Source organism: Centroberyx affinis, unplaced genomic scaffold (genome assembly GCF_046629955.1).
Source record: "Centroberyx affinis isolate AG114_WGS23_722 - 3 ecotype Tasmania unplaced genomic scaffold, CSIRO-AGI_Caff_v1 ptg000359l_1, whole genome shotgun sequence".
NCBI lineage: Eukaryota > Metazoa > Chordata > Actinopteri > Beryciformes > Berycidae > Centroberyx > Centroberyx affinis.
Window position 1 is genome coordinate 267,868 of NW_027279030.1, and position 20,163 is coordinate 288,030.

Genomic DNA, 20,163 nt, shown 5'->3' on the forward strand with positions numbered 1-20,163 from the left:
TAGAGATCAGTGATTTCTCCCGAAACTGACAAAGATAGACCTACACACCTGCCTATGACAAGTTGCATGACACCTGTATGACAAACTTTTTTGTAGTACCTTATAGGTTTCTGTAAAGTACAACAATAAGTTATAAGTATATGTAGATTTATTTTAACTTTTAAGAAATGTGACACACCCTGCAGTAGCCTTTGTCGTCAGACAGATAGGAGCCCAATAACATTGTCACGTGATCACCACGGAAGTAACATTCAACAACATTGATGCGGAAGAGAAAAACATTTTGAGGACTGCGATTTCAACTTTTTTGCGCTCTAAGTTACCTAACATGATACATCGTCCACAGTTGTAGTTGTACAACGACACTTAACAGGTTTGTAGGTTTATTTAAAGTAGAAAAGTGGACCGCTCGGCAGACTAAAAAGTTTGACCATCCTAACGACACCTATGGCTAATAATTTACAGGTGAGTGATCAGGTTAACTAGACACGGAGCTGCTTGGTTACATTAGGCTATAATGGTTGTTATGATCAAAAGAAACACTGATCAACTTTGCAGAATGAAAAATGTATTTAAGAAATTCGTAGTGACACTCAGAGACGTTATATAACTGCAATTGTTTTAGAAGTGATGCAGTTTCCTAAGTGCTCTTCTGTGATTTAAAACCGGACAGCCGTTTGTCTGTGGCCAGACAATGACACATGAATCTTAACATGTTGCCCTTACAGATCAACTTAATTCTTCCCTCTCTTGCTGACTGTCTGTTGACAGAAAGCTATAGATCTTGCGAGCAAAGCTGCAGAGGAGGACAAAGCAAAAAACTATGAAGAGGCCCTCCGATTATATCAGCATTCAATACAATACTTCCTTCATGTTGTAAAGTGTGAGTAACTTGAATTTTGACATCAATCAGCATTTGATTTTTCTAAAATTTGCATAATTTATCTCTTTTATTCCACTTCCATAGCATAACACATATTCCAGACCCTCCCATAATGCAGTTCACTTGCTGTGTTTTCCTTGTATGTCTTGCTGCTGCAGATGAGGCCCAGGGAGACCGAGCAAAGCAGAGCATCAGGGCCAAGTGTGCAGACTACCTGGACAGAGCTGAACAGCTGAAGGAATATCTGAAGAAGAAGGACGCGACTCCAGCCAAGCCTGTCAAAGTATCCCAGTCAGATGACAAAGGGTGAGAGAGAGGAAGCCAAGGGTGGGATTTAGGGATGCTGGGACGCTGCCCCAGTGGCTGTGTGTTGATATCGCAATAACTTCATTTAGCTCATTTAAAATCTGGCTGGTGAGGGCAATCTTTCTCCAGCCCAGACCAAAAAATTACTCATTACCTCATTAGCATGTTTAAACTTCACTATACAATAAATCCTGACATGTGCTGTTGTGGTTTTGTTTCAGGAGTGAAAGCGATGACGGCGATGACCCAGAGAAGAAGAAGTTCCAGAATCAGCTCTCAGGTGAATGACTCCGCATTGAATGAACTTATACAGTCGAATCTAATGTGCAAAACAACACCGTTACTCAGTAGGTTTGCAAGAAGCATCACATCTCTGAAAATAATTAATATTGCAACCTATCAAGGTGCCATTGTGATGGAAAAGCCGAACATTAAGTGGGACGATGTAGCCGGACTCGAGGGTGCAAAGGAAGCCTTGAAAGAAGCCGTCATCTTGCCCATCAAATTCCCTCACCTCTTCACAGGTACGGAAAAAAACAACAGTCTCCTAAAATAACCGTGTAGCTTCGAATAACATTTAAATATATTTGCCTGTCCAGGAAAGCGGACTCCTTGGCGGGGGATCCTGCTGTTTGGTCCTCCAGGAACAGGGAAGTCTTACCTGGCCAAGGCTGTAGCCACAGAAGCCAACAACTCCACCTTCTTCTCCATCTCCTCTTCCGACCTGGTGTCCAAGTGGCTGGGGGAGAGCGAAAAGTGAGGCCCAGCTTCTGTACATGATGACAAGACTAGGAGCGGAAAGAGACTTGACATGCATAACTCTTTTTCCCATCTCTCTCTCTCTCTCTCTCTCTCTCTCTCTCTCTCTCTCTCTCTAGGCTGGTGAAGAACCTGTTTAGTTTAGCAAGAGAGAACAAGCCGTCTATCATTTTCATTGATGAGATCGACTCTCTCTGCGGCTCCAGGAGTGAGAACGAGAGCGAAGCGGCCCGCAGGATCAAGACAGAGTTCCTTGTCCAGATGCAGGGTGAGTAAGAGGAGCGCTTGAGTTTGAATATCTGAACTAAGATCTGAATATCAGTACTTCATCTTGTGTTTACAAAGTATAAGAAGTGTCATTCTCCTCTCAGGTGTTGGAATTGACAATGAAGGAATCCTGGTCCTGGGGGCCACCAATATACCATGGACACTAGACTCGGCTATCAGGAGGAGGTCAGTTCAAACTCACTTAAACATAAATAAAAAAATATAAAGGATGTGTAACAGCGCTGGGTTTAGTCTTCTGTTCAAACCTCCACCTCCTTGAAAGGGGAGACTAAATTCTGACAAACACACAAGCTGCCATGAGTCTTCTCTCCGTGCCTCAGGTTCGAGAAGCGGATCTACATCCCTCTGCCTGAGGAGCACGCCCGCTCCTTCATGTTCAAGCTGCATCTGGGCTCCACCCCCAATGACCTCACAGAATCCGACTTCGTGACTCTGGGCAAAAAGACGGAGGGCTACTCCGGGGCTGACATCAGCATTATTGTCAGGGACGCGCTCATGCAACCAGTCAGGAAGGTTCAGTCAGCCACTCACTTCAAAAAGGTAAGGTTGTCCTGTCCTAGTTATTCAAACTCAAGTCAAAATGTCTTTTGGGAATCCAAACTGAATATATTATAGCATTGGTTCCAAAAAAGGACAGATTGCAATTGGGATCAGTCATATTTTTGGAACCAGTTCATAAGAATTGTATTGGACAGTCCATCAGTGTTTTTAGAGTCCTAAAATAATTAGTTATAGAATCATTTTAGACCCACATGGTTGTGCATTTAACAAAAATACTGTGACATGTTTTAATAATTTCAAATGACTCTAATAAACAAATAAATACTAATAAATTTGTTCCAGTCAAAAGCAATAGTTCCCAGCTAAAAAAAACTGTCTCCCTGGATCTTAAAGTATATTTACAAAGACTGCCCATGCGTTGTCTTACTGGCTACATCCAAAAAGCATCTGTCCATTCAACACTAAGGATCCAAAGCAGCAGTCCTGCCCTTCTGTTCTCTCTCTCTCTCTCTCTCTCTCTCTCTCTCTCTCTCTCTCTCTCTCTCTCTCTCTCTCTCTCTCTCTCTCTCTCTCTCTCTCTCTCTCTCTCTCTCTCTCTCTCTCTCTCTCTCTCTCTCTCTCTCTCTCTCTCTCTCTCTCTGCTTTGCTGATTATGGCATTCAGATTCAGGAATATCCCTAGTGTGTACACCAAAAAAGTCAATTACAACACTTCATCACAAAATAACTCCTGGAATACATTGAGCATCACAAATTGATGATATCTAACAGTGTACGAGTATCCAAAGGTGGATTTTTCCCACGGTGCATCACGAGGCAGATTCAGGTCAGTCAGTCAGTCAGTCAGTCAGTCAGGTAATGCTTAGTGAGATGATGCACTTCGTCAGATGGCTTCTAGAGGGCGTTTCTGACTGTGTGATGTAGTGTTTCCCATACAGAGGCACAAAATCAAAAGTTGCTCTCTGTAGCCTATAGAAATGGATCTAAATCGATCTCTAATGCACCTGATGTGCGCATCATGTCATGTCTGTAATTTGGAGATGTACAGACAGCAGACCAGCAGCATTGAACTCAATCCACAGAGTCTCCTGGTGTGAAAACAAAAGTGAAACTTTTTGTAGACAGTAACTCGTCTTCGCTGCCATGCAGACTTAAATGGTAGGTGCCTTTAACGTTACCTTGTGGTATTTAAGTAACATTAGTGGAATTAGGTGATTTAACCTTGTCGCAGTGCTTCAGTGCATAGAATTGAACACGTGCCGTGGGTCTGTACAGGATCTGTGCCTGTTTCTTTACGATTGCCAAAATATATATTGATTGTACAATAACATTATTTTTCCTTGTTTCCGAAGAGTAGCTGAATGTTCCCTTTGGTTAATTTCACTACACAATCCAAACGGCATGGTAGTACTGCCAGGTTATCGCTGGTTGTGTTTCCTTGTGCCCTTACTTCTGCCCGTCACGCTCAGGTTCGCGGGTCGGCATGGAACAATCCCGACGTTGTGGTGGAGGACCTGCTGACTCCGTGTTCTCCAGGTGACCCCAGCGCTGTAGAGATGACCTGGATGGACGTTCCTGGGGAGAAACTTCTGGAGCCAGTTGTCTGCATGGTAAGAAAAGACACTTTGGTTTCTGGCTGCAAATGAAACATTCCCATTCCTATTATGTAGTGGTCAGGACAAGGAGATTGTGTGTTTTGTTACCATACAGTTTTTTTAAATGTTTTTTTTTTTTTTTTTTTACTACATAGTCATCCGTCGATCCGTGTTTATCTTAAAGAGTAACTAAACCCCAAACCCACCTGTTGTACTCTAAAGAAGGTGACAGAAGGAGAATAGCAGATGGCAATTTCAGTAGCATGTTTTTTACCATTAGATGTCAGGCTTTATACAGATTTGGGTTTGGGGTTCAGCCAGCTATGGTGATGAGAATAATATAATAATATTCTGTATGCAGGCTGACATGCTGAGGTCACAGTCCAACACCAAGCCAACTGTGAATGATCAGGACTTGGAGAAGCTGAAGAAGTTTACAGAAGACTTTGGTCAGGAAGGCTAATAATACTCAAACCCTCCTCATAAGCATATCTCTTCTCCAGATGCCTTTATGGATCCACTCAGGCTCACATTCACTTCTCTCTTGCATATTTGCAAGGTTTCATATTTCTTTTATCTTCTGTTTTTATTTTGTTTGTTTCCAACTCAAGTGATTTTAGCCTTTATTATTTTAAGGACCAATGAGATTCATCAAAACTACTATTCTCAAAGTATGTAGATGGTGACGGCTTCAGTTGATCAATACAATATCTGTGTATTTTCAGAAATTCTTTCCAACACTAAATACCTCTTCTCTTCATATATATAGCACCTATGGAACTCATGTTATGGTATGGCTTTTCAAAGGAATTTTTGTCAAAGGAAGTTTACATCGCAAATTCATCAATACCTATTCTCCATAAAACCTGCTAATAATAATCAGCTGGGGACAGAGGCACAGTGAGATGGGTGGATGCAAGCTGGTAAACTTAAAAAAATTCAGAACAATTTGTACAGTACAAAGTTGCTGTCTAATACCTAACAGTGTATAAACTGTTGAATGCTGATGACAGCATACTGTGAATGTAAGCAGTTAAATAGAGTAGCTAATATCTACAATTCTCGCAAAAAGTACTACCTAGAAGCACTGTTTCTCAGATATAGTGAACAATATCACCGTTTACATCAGTCTATAACCAGGAAGGACATTGGAGAGAATTTTCTGGTTCAGTCTGGAGAAAATTGGTGGTAGTGGTGGTGGTATCAATGTCCCACTTTAAAGGAGAGAGTTTACTCTCGGTGGACTTAAATTCTTTTTATCCCATGAATTATTTTTAAAATGTTGTTTTACTGTTTGAAAAGCCAGCCAACATCCTTAAAATATGAAGAGTACCCAATCATCTTCCATAAGCAATGATGAACTTTCAAGTGTCATCACAGCAATAAAAGAGAAATAGTCGACTCAAAGACATTCACTTAATAAAGCCCTCAGTAAAGATTATTTTGGCTTCTTTAAAGACTCAAACTACCTATAAGGACAGGTGTCTGTATTGTGCAAGCAAATGAAAAATGATTGTTTACCAATAATTTTGAAAAAAAAAAAAAAAAAAAAAGTGTTGTTTGGGTCGCACTGTATAAGAGGACTTTGTACATACTTTTCTAGAGCATATTTTATTTCCTAATTGTTTTTAGCAGAAAGACTGCTGGGTTTGTGTTGAGTTACTGACCTTAACAGGAAAGGTACAATATTGTGCAATAATGCTTTAATCTGCCTCATTTGAGCTGGACTTCCTACATTTTGCCAAATTAGAAATACTTAATAGGAAGAGCTACCAAGACATATATTCTCTTCTTCATGCCTATACAGAGTTACTTTTTTTTTCTTTAACATCTTTCATATATTAAATCTTTTGTACTACTAATATGTAAGAGACTATGCACTATTCTGTTTCATGGAAGACTTGGTGTTCATTTTGTTGATTCCTACTTATTGTTGTGAAGAGCTGTATTTCTAAAATTGCCTCAATTTTCAGACTTTTTTTTTCAGCAGTCTTTATTAAGGTTATGTTCTGAATTATTTATGGACCCTGTCAATATGCTCAAAATATCTGTTGCCTTTGGGTTTGAAATATATACTTGCATGTAAGGGTTTCTTTTGGGATTTACAGAGGTTACATAAATAAAACTTTTATTGTATCCTTCATGACGTGTTCTGTGAACAGAATTGTTGTAGAGGGTTTTGTTCAAAACAAAAACAGTAAATACAGGACTCAGTAATGACTTTGTGAGTATATTTAGTAGTTAAAATACATCTCTTAGCTAAAGGTCAGATATTTTCACTTCAAATGCCAGGTAAATTCAGAATGAGATTAGTACATATGAGAGAAGAATAATAGGTTTTAACTTCATTTCACATCTTCAAACACCTGTAAGACCCGTGGAAAAGGACACTGATGTTATGCTACTAGCAGAAGTTGGTAGGCTTTTGAATTGAAATCCTTTGGAGATATAAGTCTTTTAGATCTTTTCAGTCAATCTCATTAATGGAGATATGCAATATCTCAGCTTTAAAAGCACACTAAAAATGTTCTTCTATGCCTTTTCTATAGAGCACATATGGCCATTTTAAAGTGTACAAAGTACAATCATAAATAACAGGAATTATGGCAAAATCTGAAAATGTTCAAGTCACTTGGAGTGTGGAATATAAGTCAAGTTAAGGCCAATTGAAATGTAATTCAACCTCAAAAGACTGATTGACCTGATCAGTGTTTGTGCGTACTGTACCAAGTCTACTAAAATGAAACCCTACGTATCAATTCAGACATTGTTGAAATTAAATAAACAGAATGATTCAACAGCTGCCAGTGAAAAAAAAAGACCAAACATATGGCATGCAAATATAAGAGTTGAAGAGTGACGTCCCTTTTCACATCAAAGCACAGCTTACACGTGCCAGTGTTTCCCAGCCGCAGACTTATTTGTGGTGACGACAACATCAGACAGCCCACCACAACCAGAGTCCTCAAAATGCTAAAATGACATTGACAGTGATTATTGCTTTGCATGTGCACACTCCTTTAAACCACACAACTCTCGGCCTGCCGCCACCACAGATAAGCTAAAGAAACACTGCACACTGCATATTCACAACCAAAGTACAGTAGCCAAGCAAAACATGCGGGTTAAAGTAAAAATAATAAAAGGTAAAGCATACAGACAGTGAAAAAACCTGCACAAAAGCAAATAACACAAAGATCATACAGCAAAGGTGAAGGACAAATGTGCTCAATGAAATAGGAACAAACTCAGATATGACTCAAAAACTGTTTGGGACATCTGCTGAGAGGACCTGAAATGTACATAACCTGAAAGGAATAGCGTCTTTTCTGCAATTTAAATAATTCTTTGTATTTCTTGATGAGTACATTCATATTCCGACAACACAAAGGGCGTGAGGAACTGCCACAACTAGGGGGGGGGGGGCTATTAGAAAGTGCTAACAGTATTTATATATAGAAGCCTTTGGTAAGGACACAGAAGGAGTAATTCACTGGCACATCACAGTCATGCTTCATAGGTGGAAATAGCCCAACACAGACACGTCTCACTCCAGCTCTGTGTGGTGGCACAGAGAAGAAGCCAAAATGCTGCAAATACAGGATATGGTGTGCCACTAGATGTACGTTAGTAAGGTTACAGTTTTCTGTAAATACACTAAAAGACAGAGAAGAGGGAGCCAAGTGCCAGGCCGGTCGCCGCTCCAGCGAGCATGCCCAGAGCCACGTCTCCGCCGTCGTCACGCTGCCGCTCTCGGATAATAACATGGTTCGCCCCGGGAGCAGAGTACCCACCTGCAAAACACAGTGGGAGAGACATGGCTCATGTTGAGTTTTGCCATACTGAAATATAAACTTGCTGAAATATAAAGTTCTCAAGAGAGATAAAGCTGTTTACGATTCATTCATAGACAGAAAGATACCAGAAGAGGACAGAGGAGCATCCCATTCTTTCATATAAAGCATTTCTTTTTCTCAAAGTCTGCTTTAAAATAAATTTGGGTGTGGAATAAATTATACCATCAGAATTTTGAGGGTTCAAAAAGAAACAATGTGTCTCAGTCACTTGTAACCGCTGTTCACTTTTTTAATCTGTGCACCAATTCAACTTGCATTTTCGGGTATCCTATTTTGTATCAGTGTTCCCTTAATAAGTGCAGCCTTAGATCCCTGGAACCATCACTGGGAGGAAATATGCACTTCTCCTCACCTTGATACTGATATGGATATGCAACGGCATAGGGCTGCCCATCAGCGGAGTATACGATCTGTGTAGCATGGGGTGGAGGTGCAACATAGTCTCCATAAGGGCCCGGGGCATAGACCTGTTGAAAAATACAGAAAAAAAAAAATCACAAAAATTGAGAAATAAGTCATGCAACTACGTCATAATAAGCTGGAATCCTGTATTCTAGTATTACAGTGAATATGCAGGTAACAGTTGAAAAAAGACATTTGAATGATTTGTTATCTTTCACCTTGAAAGGAAAAATCTACCTTCAGATACTCTTACTGTTAGATGTCATCACTTTGCTATGTTCAGTGCATTCCAGGACCTGCCTCATCTACTTCTACTTCACTAAGTGATTTCCTTCGTTTCCCAGAATGACATCCCCAGTGACGGGGGTTCTCTGTGCTGTATGTGTGTAACTTAGGTGGAGAGAGCAATAACGACGGTGTAGTAAGTTTCTCCAGTTAAGAAACAGTGAGAGCAGAAAGAGAACAATGCTGTGGTTTGCTGCGCCCGGTTATTCAAATTACAAAAAAAGCTGTCAGAGAGGTGTGATATTTCACAATCTACCGACGACACATTCTCAGATACCCAGAGTCGAATCCTGGATTTAATATGGTGTAAAATCTCAGTTGTGAGATTACTGATGACAGATCCGCAAAGATGGAAGCTGTAGCTGCATTGCATTCTGGTCTACTGAGGCTACTTTTGGTGGAGAACTTGGTATCTTTGCCTCTTCCTCGAAGGATTTTGGTGCAAAACAGTGAGTCTAGAAAGAAGCCCCTTCTCTTTGATTCTGAGCAGCTGATACCAAAACCCAACGTGTGCTTTTTATGATTTAGCTGTGCCATTGTCGCTGCCCTGGAAATATCTTGACATGATGTCAAGTTGTCTATGTTTGGCCAGTTATTTTTGTGGGAATAAGAAAAGTACACCGCTAAACAACAGCATGAGGTCAGAAATGACAGAATGTGATAGCTAAGCATCAGTTTTACACATATTTTTAAGGCTGTACAAGGTTTGTTTACATTTGTAAGTAAGAGTATAACAGTATTGAGTTATTATTGATTAATATTGATATTAATATTGTATTGAGTTAAAAAAAAAAAGCTTATTTTCTATTCACTTGTCAAATTTTCAAGAAAATATATCCCGAATTTAGATGGTGAAATAAATTCCACATTAACTAAATATGCTTATTAGTCTTCTTGCTAAATAATCATTTTCACATTGTTTATCCTCTTGACTTTACCTGAGGTGGGGCAGCATATTCTGAGTAGGGGGGAGGAGCGGAGGCAATCACTTCCTGTGCAAAGCCAACCTGAGGACTGACCAACTAAAAAATACAAAATAAAAACAATTAGGCTACCTTACCTGCAAACTGAGAATGATCATAAACAAAGATTTATAATATGAAGCTTGGTCAAAGAAGTAAAAGTGAGAATAGTAGAGAATTTATTTCAGGTTTGACAAATGTTACTCCCATACAACAACACAGCTCAGTCTACAGTATATTAGTAACCTTCATAGAGGTATTATGAAAATAGTTAATATTCATAGCTTTCTATTGACATTTTATTATCGGCATTTCAGTATTTCCCCTCTTTGCTGATTTACCAGTCCAACGGGGATTTTTTCCAGACAGTTAAACCTTATAACATTAATATAATAAAATCATATTTGTTATTTCTTAAACTGAGCGGTTTTCCAATTTAAGTCGCACAGTTTTATCTGTCCTTATTCAACAAGATCTAATAACAGACACATACTGTAGGTACAGACACAGACTCATTTAATAACAATTTTGCCTTCTTAAAGCAAAACTCCAGCAATCAAAGACATAGCAAAAACTCACCGCATTAATTCTAGCATCCTGGAGTGCCATGGTCCATGCACTGAAACAAACAGTGGAAAACTTTTCAATTGGGAACTGAAGCCAACTTTATGATGAAAATATAACAACAGAATACCTATTCTAGCAAAAAAAAAAAATTAGAACATTATACTTCACTGAAACAAATGTAAGACACAACATGGAGAAACGGTAATCTTTTATCACATTGACATAATGCCAACCAGAACATTAAACGGCACTAGTGAGCTGCCTTACAGAGCGTCATCTGCACTGTCCGCGCAGAGGCTGATGACCCGTCCGTCTCTGCACACGATCTGCAGCAGGGCATCACGGCTCTTCCCCTCCGGTGGGTTCAGCTCTGAGGACGCACAGCAGGACGCACAGCCAAGATGGGTGAATTAAAAATCAGAAGCACAGGGTGTTGTTCAAAACATGAGTTGAGGACACCGTGCAGCAGAGAAGATGACAAGTACCTTGACATGCATTGGAGCTGCGGATGTTAATGCAGTCGACCCTCATGTGGATGTCGTCCTCCATGTCTCGGCGTTGCTGGTCATCGTAGAACACCAGTCGTCCATCAGCCCACAAGTCAAACCAGTTCCTCTTCCACCGACGCAATATGGTACCTGACAGAGATATGTTGCAGTCAAATTCAATCCAAACTGACATTATTTATACAGGAATTCATACCCATTGTCACTGCATTTTTACCATATGTGTATTTGACATCTGCTTAACTCTTATTAAAGGTTGATGTCAACATGCAGTATTAATGAAGAAACTGCTGTGGCTGGTTGTAGGCCTATACTCACTCTGTCGGTGGAGCCAACCACTTTTCACAATGGACATCTTAGAGGCAACACCTAAAGAATAAAAAAAAAAATACATTTGTTAGAGCCACAGAGCCTTTATCCATCCATGAAACATCATTATAGGAAGATGTGTGTATGGGCTGTGGCTAGGGCGTGGCACGTGCTTTAAGTTTAACACCTAATCCTAACCCTCATCACTATCATTCCAAGTCCATGTTGGTCATTTTAGACCATAATAAATAGACTATCAAGAGTGCTGAATGCAAATTAGTATATGAGTGATTACATTTATTGATCAAAAGCGTGTTCCATCACAATAATTTATCACAAGATTCCTTTGAAACTTAAAGCAAATATTTCACATCAGTACAACATGCACGTACAATTTTAGCGTGCTTACCTCAATATGAGCTCATTAACAAATGTTGAGATATAGCAAACGTTACTAACAACGTTAACGACAGCTACATAGTTTTCAGTGCAAGGAAATGTGTGCTTTTTTTTTCCATCAACAAGGCAGATTAATCAGTAGGTTTCCTTATCTACGTTCAAATACTGAATTCAAATATTGTACATAAGTCATTCTCTTACAGTAGCGAGGGCTCGGCCATCTTGATAAAAAGCTAATAGGAATAACTAAGTAAACACCAGTAACCCAATGATCACATGTTGCTGAAGCAATCGACAAGTTTATAAGACGTTTCTTCGGCCTGGGCCTAACGTACAATAGGTTAAGTTAGCAGACTTGTTTAGTTTGTACGGTGAAGACGTCAGTAGCTAGCAAACCTAGCTAACAATGTATTTCTTAACCAATTAAAATAGTAAATGTAGTTGTAGATAAGCTATAGGTGGGTTACTTACTTGATTATCTGTATTTTTGAAGGAAATACGGCAGTTTGGTTGATAAAGTGATACAGTCTCTGGATACAGCAACCAAGAAGCTGAGATGCACTAAAAAAGAAGATGACTCGCTACGAGCCGAAAAGCCTGGACAGATAACCGGACACAGCCGTTACGCTTGTCAGTGGCATGACTGTCTTTAGCCCCGCCCTCCGAGCCTCTTCGCGAAGCTTCAATCTCTTTGGAGAGAGGCTGGCGTGTTTGTTTTGAATGACGTAACCAATCAGCTGACTGTGTTGGAAAAATGTTGGCAAATGTAGGACGCGCTCGTTCAAGTCCACCCACTACGTTTTTGGTCACTTGACGATCGAGCACTCGTACGGGCGGATTGTACTGTGGAAGTGTAGGCAGAGGCAAAACAAACCCACCCCTGATGTAAAGATGACAGTAATTTTTCATAGGAGTCAGTGATGCTCCAATTTCAAGAGATTATTGTTGTTGGATATGATTTGGTACAGAAGTAGACAACTGTTTAGACCATAAAGTCAAGTCAAGTTTATTTATATAGCCTAGACCTTCATCACAAGCACGTGGACTTTACAGAAAATGAGCCTACTTAGATCGAACTAATCAACAATCAATCAGAAAACAAAATGATGTAATAGCCTACAGTCTGCAGCAAAACAAAACCCAAGGAAACAAAACAAAGCACAAAACACAAAATAACACATTGAAAAGACACAACAGGCCAACCTAATCTATCTAGGTGAGCTATAAACTACCCAGCACCACCAACCTGAGGCCCTCAGTGTATACAAGCATAGGAGGAGAGGAAACAATGTGGAGTGTGAAACATCTGATCAGCCATTCCTCAAACTAAATATTAGTGAGATTGAACAATTCCCCCTGCAACCGCTCCAAGGGCCCCTGGGGGTCCCACTTTAGTCAGAATTTAGGTAGTTGGCTCCACACAGAGAGGCAGAAGAAAATAACAGAGTAAGCAGTTAGCTCTGTAGCCTTGAGCTGAAATCATGTACTATTAACTACAACACTGAGGTGAAAACTATAGATGCCATTTGAGCATTTTGCGCATATGAGCAGTCATACCAATATTTCTTTTAGTCATAGTACTAGAGACTTTATTCACCATCTATGATTGTACTGCTGATAAGTTCAAGTTTATTTATATATTTGTCAAGTTTATTTATATATTTGTCACATGCACACTGTCTCAAAGGACAAACATCAGCTCAAGCACAAGACACATCTTCCTCTTTTTAAAAGAAATTAGAACACAATCCATAAAAAAAAATAATAATAATAATAAAAAGATCACAAAGGATATACAAAAAATCAAATAGGCCTATATACAATATAAACAATGTAGGCCTATCAATTTCACAGCTTCCTTATTGGAAGAGTATAGGACAGTATTTATATACTGTTCATTATATACAATATACAATATTAGAAATTGTTATTTTTATGAATAAACTTACATTTAGGAATATGAAATGTATCCATTATTACAGCAAAACTAAATACATTTGTTTGTTCTTGTTTCTATCATATTTAAGATAACCAAAAACAACATTTATAGGCCAAAGGTACCATAAATAGGCTACAGTCAGTAATGAATTTACAAATATTTACAAAAAAAATTCCACTCCTACATCTTCCCTCTGGCAGTTTATACAAGGGAGCGACGTTTCTTCAGCCAGCGTGGAAAACTTCCACTGCGGGTCATTACCTCCCGGACAACCCCGGGCTACAAAACGCGCGCACTGGTTGCCTGGCCAATTTGGAAGATAAGGCAGTGGCAAGCTAGCTAGATAGCTAACCTGAAATGGCGACGGCAATATACTTGGAACATTACCTTGACAGTAAGTATCTATCCAGCGAATGTACTCTGTTGATATTAATTATTTTGACCAGCTTGCATCATTTTGTATTTTACACTGTATCGAACACTTGACTTGTTTTCCCTTATGAAACGGTAGCTGGATGAACAGATACACAGCGCGGTAGCAACTACTGGCTCACTAGCTGTAACGTTAGCTCGTTAGCTCAGCGTTAGCTTTCGATAGGGGCGCTACGCAAACTTCTAGTCTCTGAAATGTTTTCTTAAGTGGTGCATTTAACCTACACCCAAGAGGTACCGTTACGTTTTCACAATATATTAGCACTGCGATTATTTGTAGCTAAAACCTCAAACGTTAAGTTAGCTAACGTTACTCGTTTTGACATAACACTACTTAATTCGTGCTGCTGCACATAAATAAGATAGTTAATATTGCTAGTTGCACTGCTAGTGGAGATTTGTCAGTGTAGGTTGCTTATATTTTGCAGTTTAATGAAACTGCAGTTTCTGTGACTTTAACTGAGTCTGTAATTATTTTCGGCCTACACTTGCGCTTGCTTTAGCTTATTTAGCAAACATTAACTATTTAATCGCATTTGCAACTTGTTGGTGACCGCGTTTCCGTAACCAGCGGGGCGGGATATTTGAAGTGCGTCACAGAAGCACGATAAGTTTGACAATAGTGAGACGGTGTGCTTGTTTCTAACCTCGGGGACGTCCGTGTGCACCGCCTGCATACAGCACTGTAGCTCAGTGGTCCTCCAAGAGGGGTCTGGGAGTACCGGGGAAAGGGCCTTTAATAACAAAAAAGAAAATGAGGAATAGTTTCATTTTATTCATATTTAATTCACAAGAGGTCACCACAATCACAAAGAATCAATTTATAAGAATGACTTATGATAAAAGGTTAAATAAAAGGCAGTTATGCACTAAACTAAATCATATAGTTAGCAGCTAAAATCTTCCCAGGTGGATTCACTGGGACAAAATTTAATCACTGGGAGTCCATGGTCTAATGTGTGTCGTTGAGATTAAAAGGTTTGGTAACATCTCAAATCGTAGATCAATATGCATGTGACGCTTTTTGTTATATCCATGTTTTAAATCGATTAGATAACTGAGTGTCCAGCAGTCAGAGGGGTTAGCCTACCTGTTGTGATTGAGCTCGATATTGGTTCTCCTGTGATGGCCTTTTATAAGTAAACACTGATTATAATCTCATAGCCTGAAACAAAACACAAAAAAAGATTGTTACATTATCTGGTTAAGAAATGGACACACAGTCTCCTATCCTTTGTCAGTGATACAGATCCAGGCACTACAGTGGTATGATGACTCAGATTAGTTTAATAGTTCCAGGGGGGAACAATAACTTTCATGAGTCACTAAACATCCCGTCTCTCTTACCTTCCTCCTCTGTTTGCACCTGTTCTTACTCATGTCCTGTTAAAACAATCTTTTTCTGCTCCACTCCAATTTCTTTTACCAAGCACTACTTTACATAAATATACTACAGACTCTGGAGTATGTGTTACTTAGTTAGTTAGTTAGTTAGTTTATTTTTTTTTTTCTGGTCAATTATACACAATATCAACTAATACAGTTATGAAAGTGATTTAAATAATACTAAATCATCAAGAATAAAACAAAATAAACATTATATTATTATATTAACATTATATTTTCTGACATTATCCTTGCTCTACCCAACATAGCTGTGAAACAAAACAAACAAAAAAATAAATTATAAAAATAAATATATTTCTATTGTCTGGGGGCCGTTCCACAGTTTATTATTAGTTCCTTGTAATGTTGGCAGTGTAGGAATTCAAGCTTTTTCTAGTGTTGCATTTACTGTAAGTCACTCTGGATAAGAGTGTTTCCGGAATGTCTAAAATGTAAATTTTCTAGCTAAGGGAGAGAGTTGCTCATGCCTGGCAATATAAATGGTATTGGAGATAGCTGGTATTACAATTCTTGAAAAAAAATTAGGCCTGCCTGCAACAATTATTCAGCATTATTGGCAATGTCGACAAATGTTGAATCTTTGATTAGTCTGTTGTCAATTCACCACCAAAGATACTTCAGTGGACTTCCTCTCTCCATGTTATTTATATTTTGAAAATGGCTGAGGCATGCCATAGTTCTGAGAATGACGATCCCTTGAGAGAGTCTTCAAAACAAAGACAAAAGAACAGCAAAGTGTGGTCATGTAGCCAAGTAGTCATGTAGTAGCCTGGCCTGCACACTGTGCAACACTTGGCTTACAATGGCATTACATGTGTCTGACTGCAGTCAGGATTTTTTGAGTAATGCACAGTTCCAAAATGAAAATGAAGAATATATGCACAGAGGAATCCTTATTAAATGAAAATACCATTCTTGCTTTTTTCCAAAATTAAAAAGTAAATTTTGGGGGGTTTGTTTTAGTCTGCACAGGAACCGGCTTGTCAAAGTTGTATTTGTGTGCAGTTTTGTAGATTTCAACCAAATCCTGTTTCAAAATGTAAAATAAAAGTATAAAACATTTATAAATAAACACCTGAAGATTCCAAAAAGCATTTTAGTTCAGACACTTTAGGGGCGCTCCTTCAGCTCTGCTTTATTGCCTAATTATAATTCCTCCCACTACGGCGCTCCAGGGCACCAGGTTAATTGCCACAAAATTGGGATTTTTTGGCTCTGAAATTCTTGGAGTAAGATTACATGGATTATCTGAGAATAAGCAAAAATGGGAGAGGAAATGAAGATTAGGCCTAACACTGACAGCTGTTTACCTTTTCATCGGCTTGAAAAGTTAAGGATGAAATGTCTATCTTTCCAGTAATGCCAAATTAATTCTTATTGAATTTTTTTAGGATTTGAAATATGAATTATAAATACACATTTTCACATAAAAACATACACACACACACACACACACACAGTAACATCATCTTACATTAAGTTGTTCTCCTGTCTAGGTATTGAGAATCTACCATGTGAGCTACAGAGGAACTTTACTTTGATGCGGGACCTGGACAATAGGACTGAAGGTGATAACTGTAATTTCACTTTATGAAATCATGAGCATTTAAGTGGAATATGGATTTGAATCTAACTTTCTTGAGCTTTACCATTTTACATCCACCATGTTTACAGCTAATAGTAATTGTATTAGTGCTGTGATGATTATGTACACTAGCATTGTGCCGTTGAGAATGTGTTTTCAGCACTCTAATTCTCCTGCTGTTGTGCAGAGAAAAAAGGAGAGATTGACAAGCTGGCGGAGGAGTACATATCTACTGTGAAGAACCTGGCCTCAGAACAGAGAGTGGAACATCTGCAGAAGATCCAAAATGCTTACAGCAAGTGCAAAGAGTTCAGTGATGACAAAGTGCAGCTTGCTATGCAGACCTATGAAATGGTCAGTGCAAAAAAACTTCTAAACAACCATTTGGTCACTTATCAGTTCCATTTATTTCCTTTTACTCTTACCTGGCTCCTATGTCATTAAGATGTCTATTCATCTTGTTTTTAAACAAATGTACGTCTCAGGCCTCCATGGAGGACCACTATGGAAATGGGTGTTCTAAGTAACGTTTTCTTGTGCTATCCTCTGGGGTCAAATACACATGAAATCCCTTTACTGTAGGTGGACAAACATATCCGCAGACTGGACGCAGACCTGGCGCGGTTTGAGAATGAGCTGAAGGAGAAACTGGAAGTGAGCGGCTATGAAAGTCCGGAGGGGAGAGGAATAAAAAGTAAGCTGGGTATCTGCAAGGCTTTCAACTGGAAAACACTGCAGAAGAGTAAATATAAAAAAATTGTACTGATGCATATCCATGAATTTTTTGCTCAGAGGGTGATTCCCGAGGGCTGAGAGAGAAGCGTGCTTCCAGAGGAAGAGCAAGGAAATGTTCTGATGAAGATTCTCCCAAGAAGAAAAAGATCAAAACCAGGTAATTTGTGGCTCAGTTGGCTAAGAGTCATACCATGTAACTGCAACATCCTGGGATTGAATCCAGCCGAGGACCTTTATCATGTGTTGTTGGGCGTGTTCACTGTCCTGCTTGTTTAAAACTGCCTGCAACTTTTTACATAAAAGTTAATGGGGAGCAGCAGCAAGATGGATGGAAACTGGCTGCTTTGGAAAGGAGCTGCTGTGATGAATTGTGACAAATATGAATTACTTTTAGTGGTTAAATAGCCATCAGTCTAACAACCATTTAACATATATGGGCTACTTTTGAGAGCCATGTGTGATTATACTTTTCAAGGAAATGCTTACAATTCATGCAGCCATCCAAGAAACGTTTAAAGGGCAGATAAATCAGATGTGATATTTTTATTAATTATTTATCAGTATCAGACCTGAGAATCCTGTATTGTAAGAAATACAATTCAGACTTCAAGCATTAATTTTGCCTACAGCTCATTCATGTGCCTTGTAGTCAGTGTGCCATCTGTTAATCGTGCTCATAATGTATTCTCTTCCACTTTTAGCCCAGATTTGAGCGACGCTCTCCTGCCAATGCAGCCATCAGATGTTTTAGACATGCCAGTTGATCCCAATGAGCCCACATACTGCCTGTGCCATCAGGTGTCATACGGAGAGATGATTGGATGCGATAACCCAGATGTAGGTTTTTATACTACTTTTTTTTTTTTTTTTTGCAGTTTTCTTTAACATGATTCATTGTTTAATAGCAGAACATGTGTGTTTTCCTGTTTTTATCAGTGATTCCAAATGCCGAAATGCTGACATTGATTTTTTTTATCCTTATTTCCAGTGTCCAATTGAGTGGTTTCACTTTGCTTGTGTTGATCTTGCCACAAAACCCAAGGGGAAATGGTAAGAGCCGTTAACAGTGATTTATAATTACATCCATGTGGTGTTGATCTAGATTTGTTTATTAAAAGATATGCAAGGAAATCGCCAGTCATTATCAGTGCAGATAAATCATGACCGTCCTCTTTAAACAGTTTTTTTTCAAATTTTTCAGGTTTTGTCCAAGATGCACCCAAGACAGGAAGAAAAAATGAGATTTCATATGTTGAAGAATACTTTACTAATAATGTATGTATTTTGTTGATGTAGTTGAATAGTGTAATATATATTTCCTTTTCTATAATAACTCTCCATAGAAATGGTGGGTCATAAAGCTTTTATTTAAAGGCCCAATCCGGAATTGGAGTATAGCTCCTCTTGTGGCACCACTGTTCCCCCTCTAATGGCTTTGCTATGTTTGCTTCATTGGATTTAAGACAGTTGTCTATCTCCAGCTGCTTTACAATAGTTAATTTCCATTTGTATCATTTGTGTACTTTGGGGGGAAATGGGCCTGGGTATTTTGAGTTATGGTGGAATCAGAAAGTTGCAGACGTTATTGTTCATCAGCGAGTCCTTCCCTTCAAGAGTTTGTGTATAAACTCAATACTGATATACTCAGAAATCCCGGATTGTGGCTTCAACATACTTGAAATGACAATTTTATAAAGAACTATTTTTCAAACAAATTAATAGCCTGCTGAGAATTTACAATTTTAAACCCCTAAATCCTTACGTAAATTGTGGTGGTAAAAGGAATTATCATATGTCTGATTTTCAGTTACCTACCTCCTTGGGGCATGCATAAGCACTGCATAAATGACTGCAATTGATACCTGTGTAAAATTTGCATTTTGATTAGCTTATACCAAACAAGCAAAGCAATGTAAATTTATTATGTGCCGTCTTGAACTACAAGCTTTCTGGTAACAGGTGGTGTACTATATTTTATATTGATTTGCAAAAACCTGCGACATTTTTGAATGTATTGTGGTACTATTGATCAGTCAATCAGTGTCTTTTGTCAACTGAATGAGGTATTGAAGCACTTTTATTGAAATTTGCCCCTGAAGAGGTTTGATACTGCAGGCTTGGTTTTATGATATAATTTATCTCATTTAAAACTTTGCCATAGTACATCACTTCAAACAGTATGAAAAAATATATATATTTTGTATGATATGAAACAATATTTTGTGGACAAAATTTCTTTCCAAAGATATATTTGTTGTATTTCTTAATTCTTGGTGAACTCTCATTTAAATGATTTATTTAATAGGATTTTCAGCATCTACTTGTCCATATTCAACTGTGAATATCACTCATGTCTAAGTGTAATGTAAGTGAAAGCCACACATAAAAGAGCCAAAGTCTTTGTATTTTGTAAATTTCAGTATTTTATATCAAATAAATATTCACAA

At 38.6% G+C, this 20,163-nt stretch overlaps 3 protein-coding genes across 6 annotated transcripts; 2 read left to right on the top strand and 1 right to left on the bottom strand.

Moving 5' to 3' along the window:
- Positions 1-259: 259 nt before the first annotated feature.
- LOC139641255 (vacuolar protein sorting-associated protein 4B-like) lies at positions 260-6,474 on the top strand. Its single transcript, XM_071515551.1, has 11 exons — positions 260-465; positions 772-883; positions 1,042-1,189; positions 1,411-1,469; positions 1,594-1,713; positions 1,789-1,945; positions 2,068-2,216; positions 2,320-2,401; positions 2,557-2,776; positions 4,206-4,346; positions 4,693-6,474. Exons 1-11 carry the CDS (start codon positions 448-450, stop codon positions 4,792-4,794), a joined length of 1,308 nt encoding a protein of 435 aa, XP_071371652.1. The 5' UTR covers positions 260-447; the 3' UTR covers positions 4,795-6,474.
- Positions 6,475-6,554: 80 nt separating this feature from the next.
- On the bottom strand, positions 6,555-12,181 carry plekhb2 (pleckstrin homology domain containing, family B (evectins) member 2). Its single transcript, XM_071515567.1, has 8 exons — positions 12,090-12,181; positions 11,229-11,279; positions 10,890-11,042; positions 10,672-10,774; positions 10,417-10,456; positions 9,814-9,897; positions 8,541-8,655; positions 6,555-8,125 (listed from the first exon to the last, which is right to left on the bottom strand). Exons 2-8 carry the CDS (start codon positions 11,263-11,265, stop codon positions 7,989-7,991), a joined length of 669 nt encoding a protein of 222 aa, XP_071371668.1. The 5' UTR covers positions 11,266-11,279; positions 12,090-12,181; the 3' UTR covers positions 6,555-7,988.
- A 1,657-nt stretch (positions 12,182-13,838) lies between these two features.
- Positions 13,839-20,118, top strand: ing5a (inhibitor of growth family, member 5a). Of its 4 annotated transcripts, none has more exons than XM_071515547.1 (8): positions 13,839-13,951; positions 16,893-16,964; positions 17,169-17,335; positions 17,564-17,679; positions 17,796-17,873; positions 18,418-18,553; positions 18,705-18,766; positions 18,918-20,118. In XM_071515547.1, exons 1-8 carry the CDS (start codon positions 13,915-13,917, stop codon positions 18,955-18,957), a joined length of 708 nt encoding a protein of 235 aa, XP_071371648.1. In that variant the 5' UTR covers positions 13,839-13,914; the 3' UTR covers positions 18,958-20,118. The 4 variants fall into 4 exon arrangements, with proteins under 4 accessions (XP_071371648.1, XP_071371649.1, XP_071371647.1 ...); XM_071515548.1 differs by having other exon boundaries at positions 17,564-17,675; positions 17,798-17,873; XM_071515546.1 differs by having other exon boundaries at positions 17,564-17,675; positions 17,774-17,873; positions 18,918-20,106.
- Positions 20,119-20,163: the final 45 nt, after the last annotated feature.

Excerpts from the sequence above, each read along its gene's own strand:
- LOC139641255 (XM_071515551.1), top strand. Across the intron at positions 1,946-2,067 it reads TGGCTGGGGGAGAGCGAAAA|GCTGGTGAAGAACCTGTTTA; the intron begins GTGAGGCCCAGC and ends CTCTCTCTCTAG. Across the intron at positions 2,402-2,556 it reads GACTCGGCTATCAGGAGGAG|GTTCGAGAAGCGGATCTACA; the intron begins GTCAGTTCAAAC and ends TCCGTGCCTCAG.
- plekhb2 (XM_071515567.1), bottom strand. The coding sequence starts at position 11,265 with ATGTCCATTGTGAAAAGTGGTTGGCTCCACCGACAGA. Across the intron at positions 11,043-11,228 it reads TGGTTGGCTCCACCGACAGA|GTACCATATTGCGTCGGTGG; the intron begins GTGAGTATAGGC and ends TATCTCTGTCAG. Across the intron at positions 10,775-10,889 it reads CAGCTCCAATGCATGTCAAG|AGCTGAACCCACCGGAGGGG; the intron begins GTACTTGTCATC and ends GTGCGTCCTCAG.
- ing5a (XM_071515546.1), top strand. The coding sequence starts at position 13,915 with ATGGCGACGGCAATATACTTGGAACATTACCTTGACA. Across the intron at positions 17,676-17,773 it reads GGAGGGGAGAGGAATAAAAA|AGGGTGATTCCCGAGGGCTG; the intron begins GTAAGCTGGGTA and ends TTTTTTGCTCAG. Across the intron at positions 18,554-18,704 it reads TTGGATGCGATAACCCAGAT|TGTCCAATTGAGTGGTTTCA; the intron begins GTAGGTTTTTAT and ends CCTTATTTCCAG.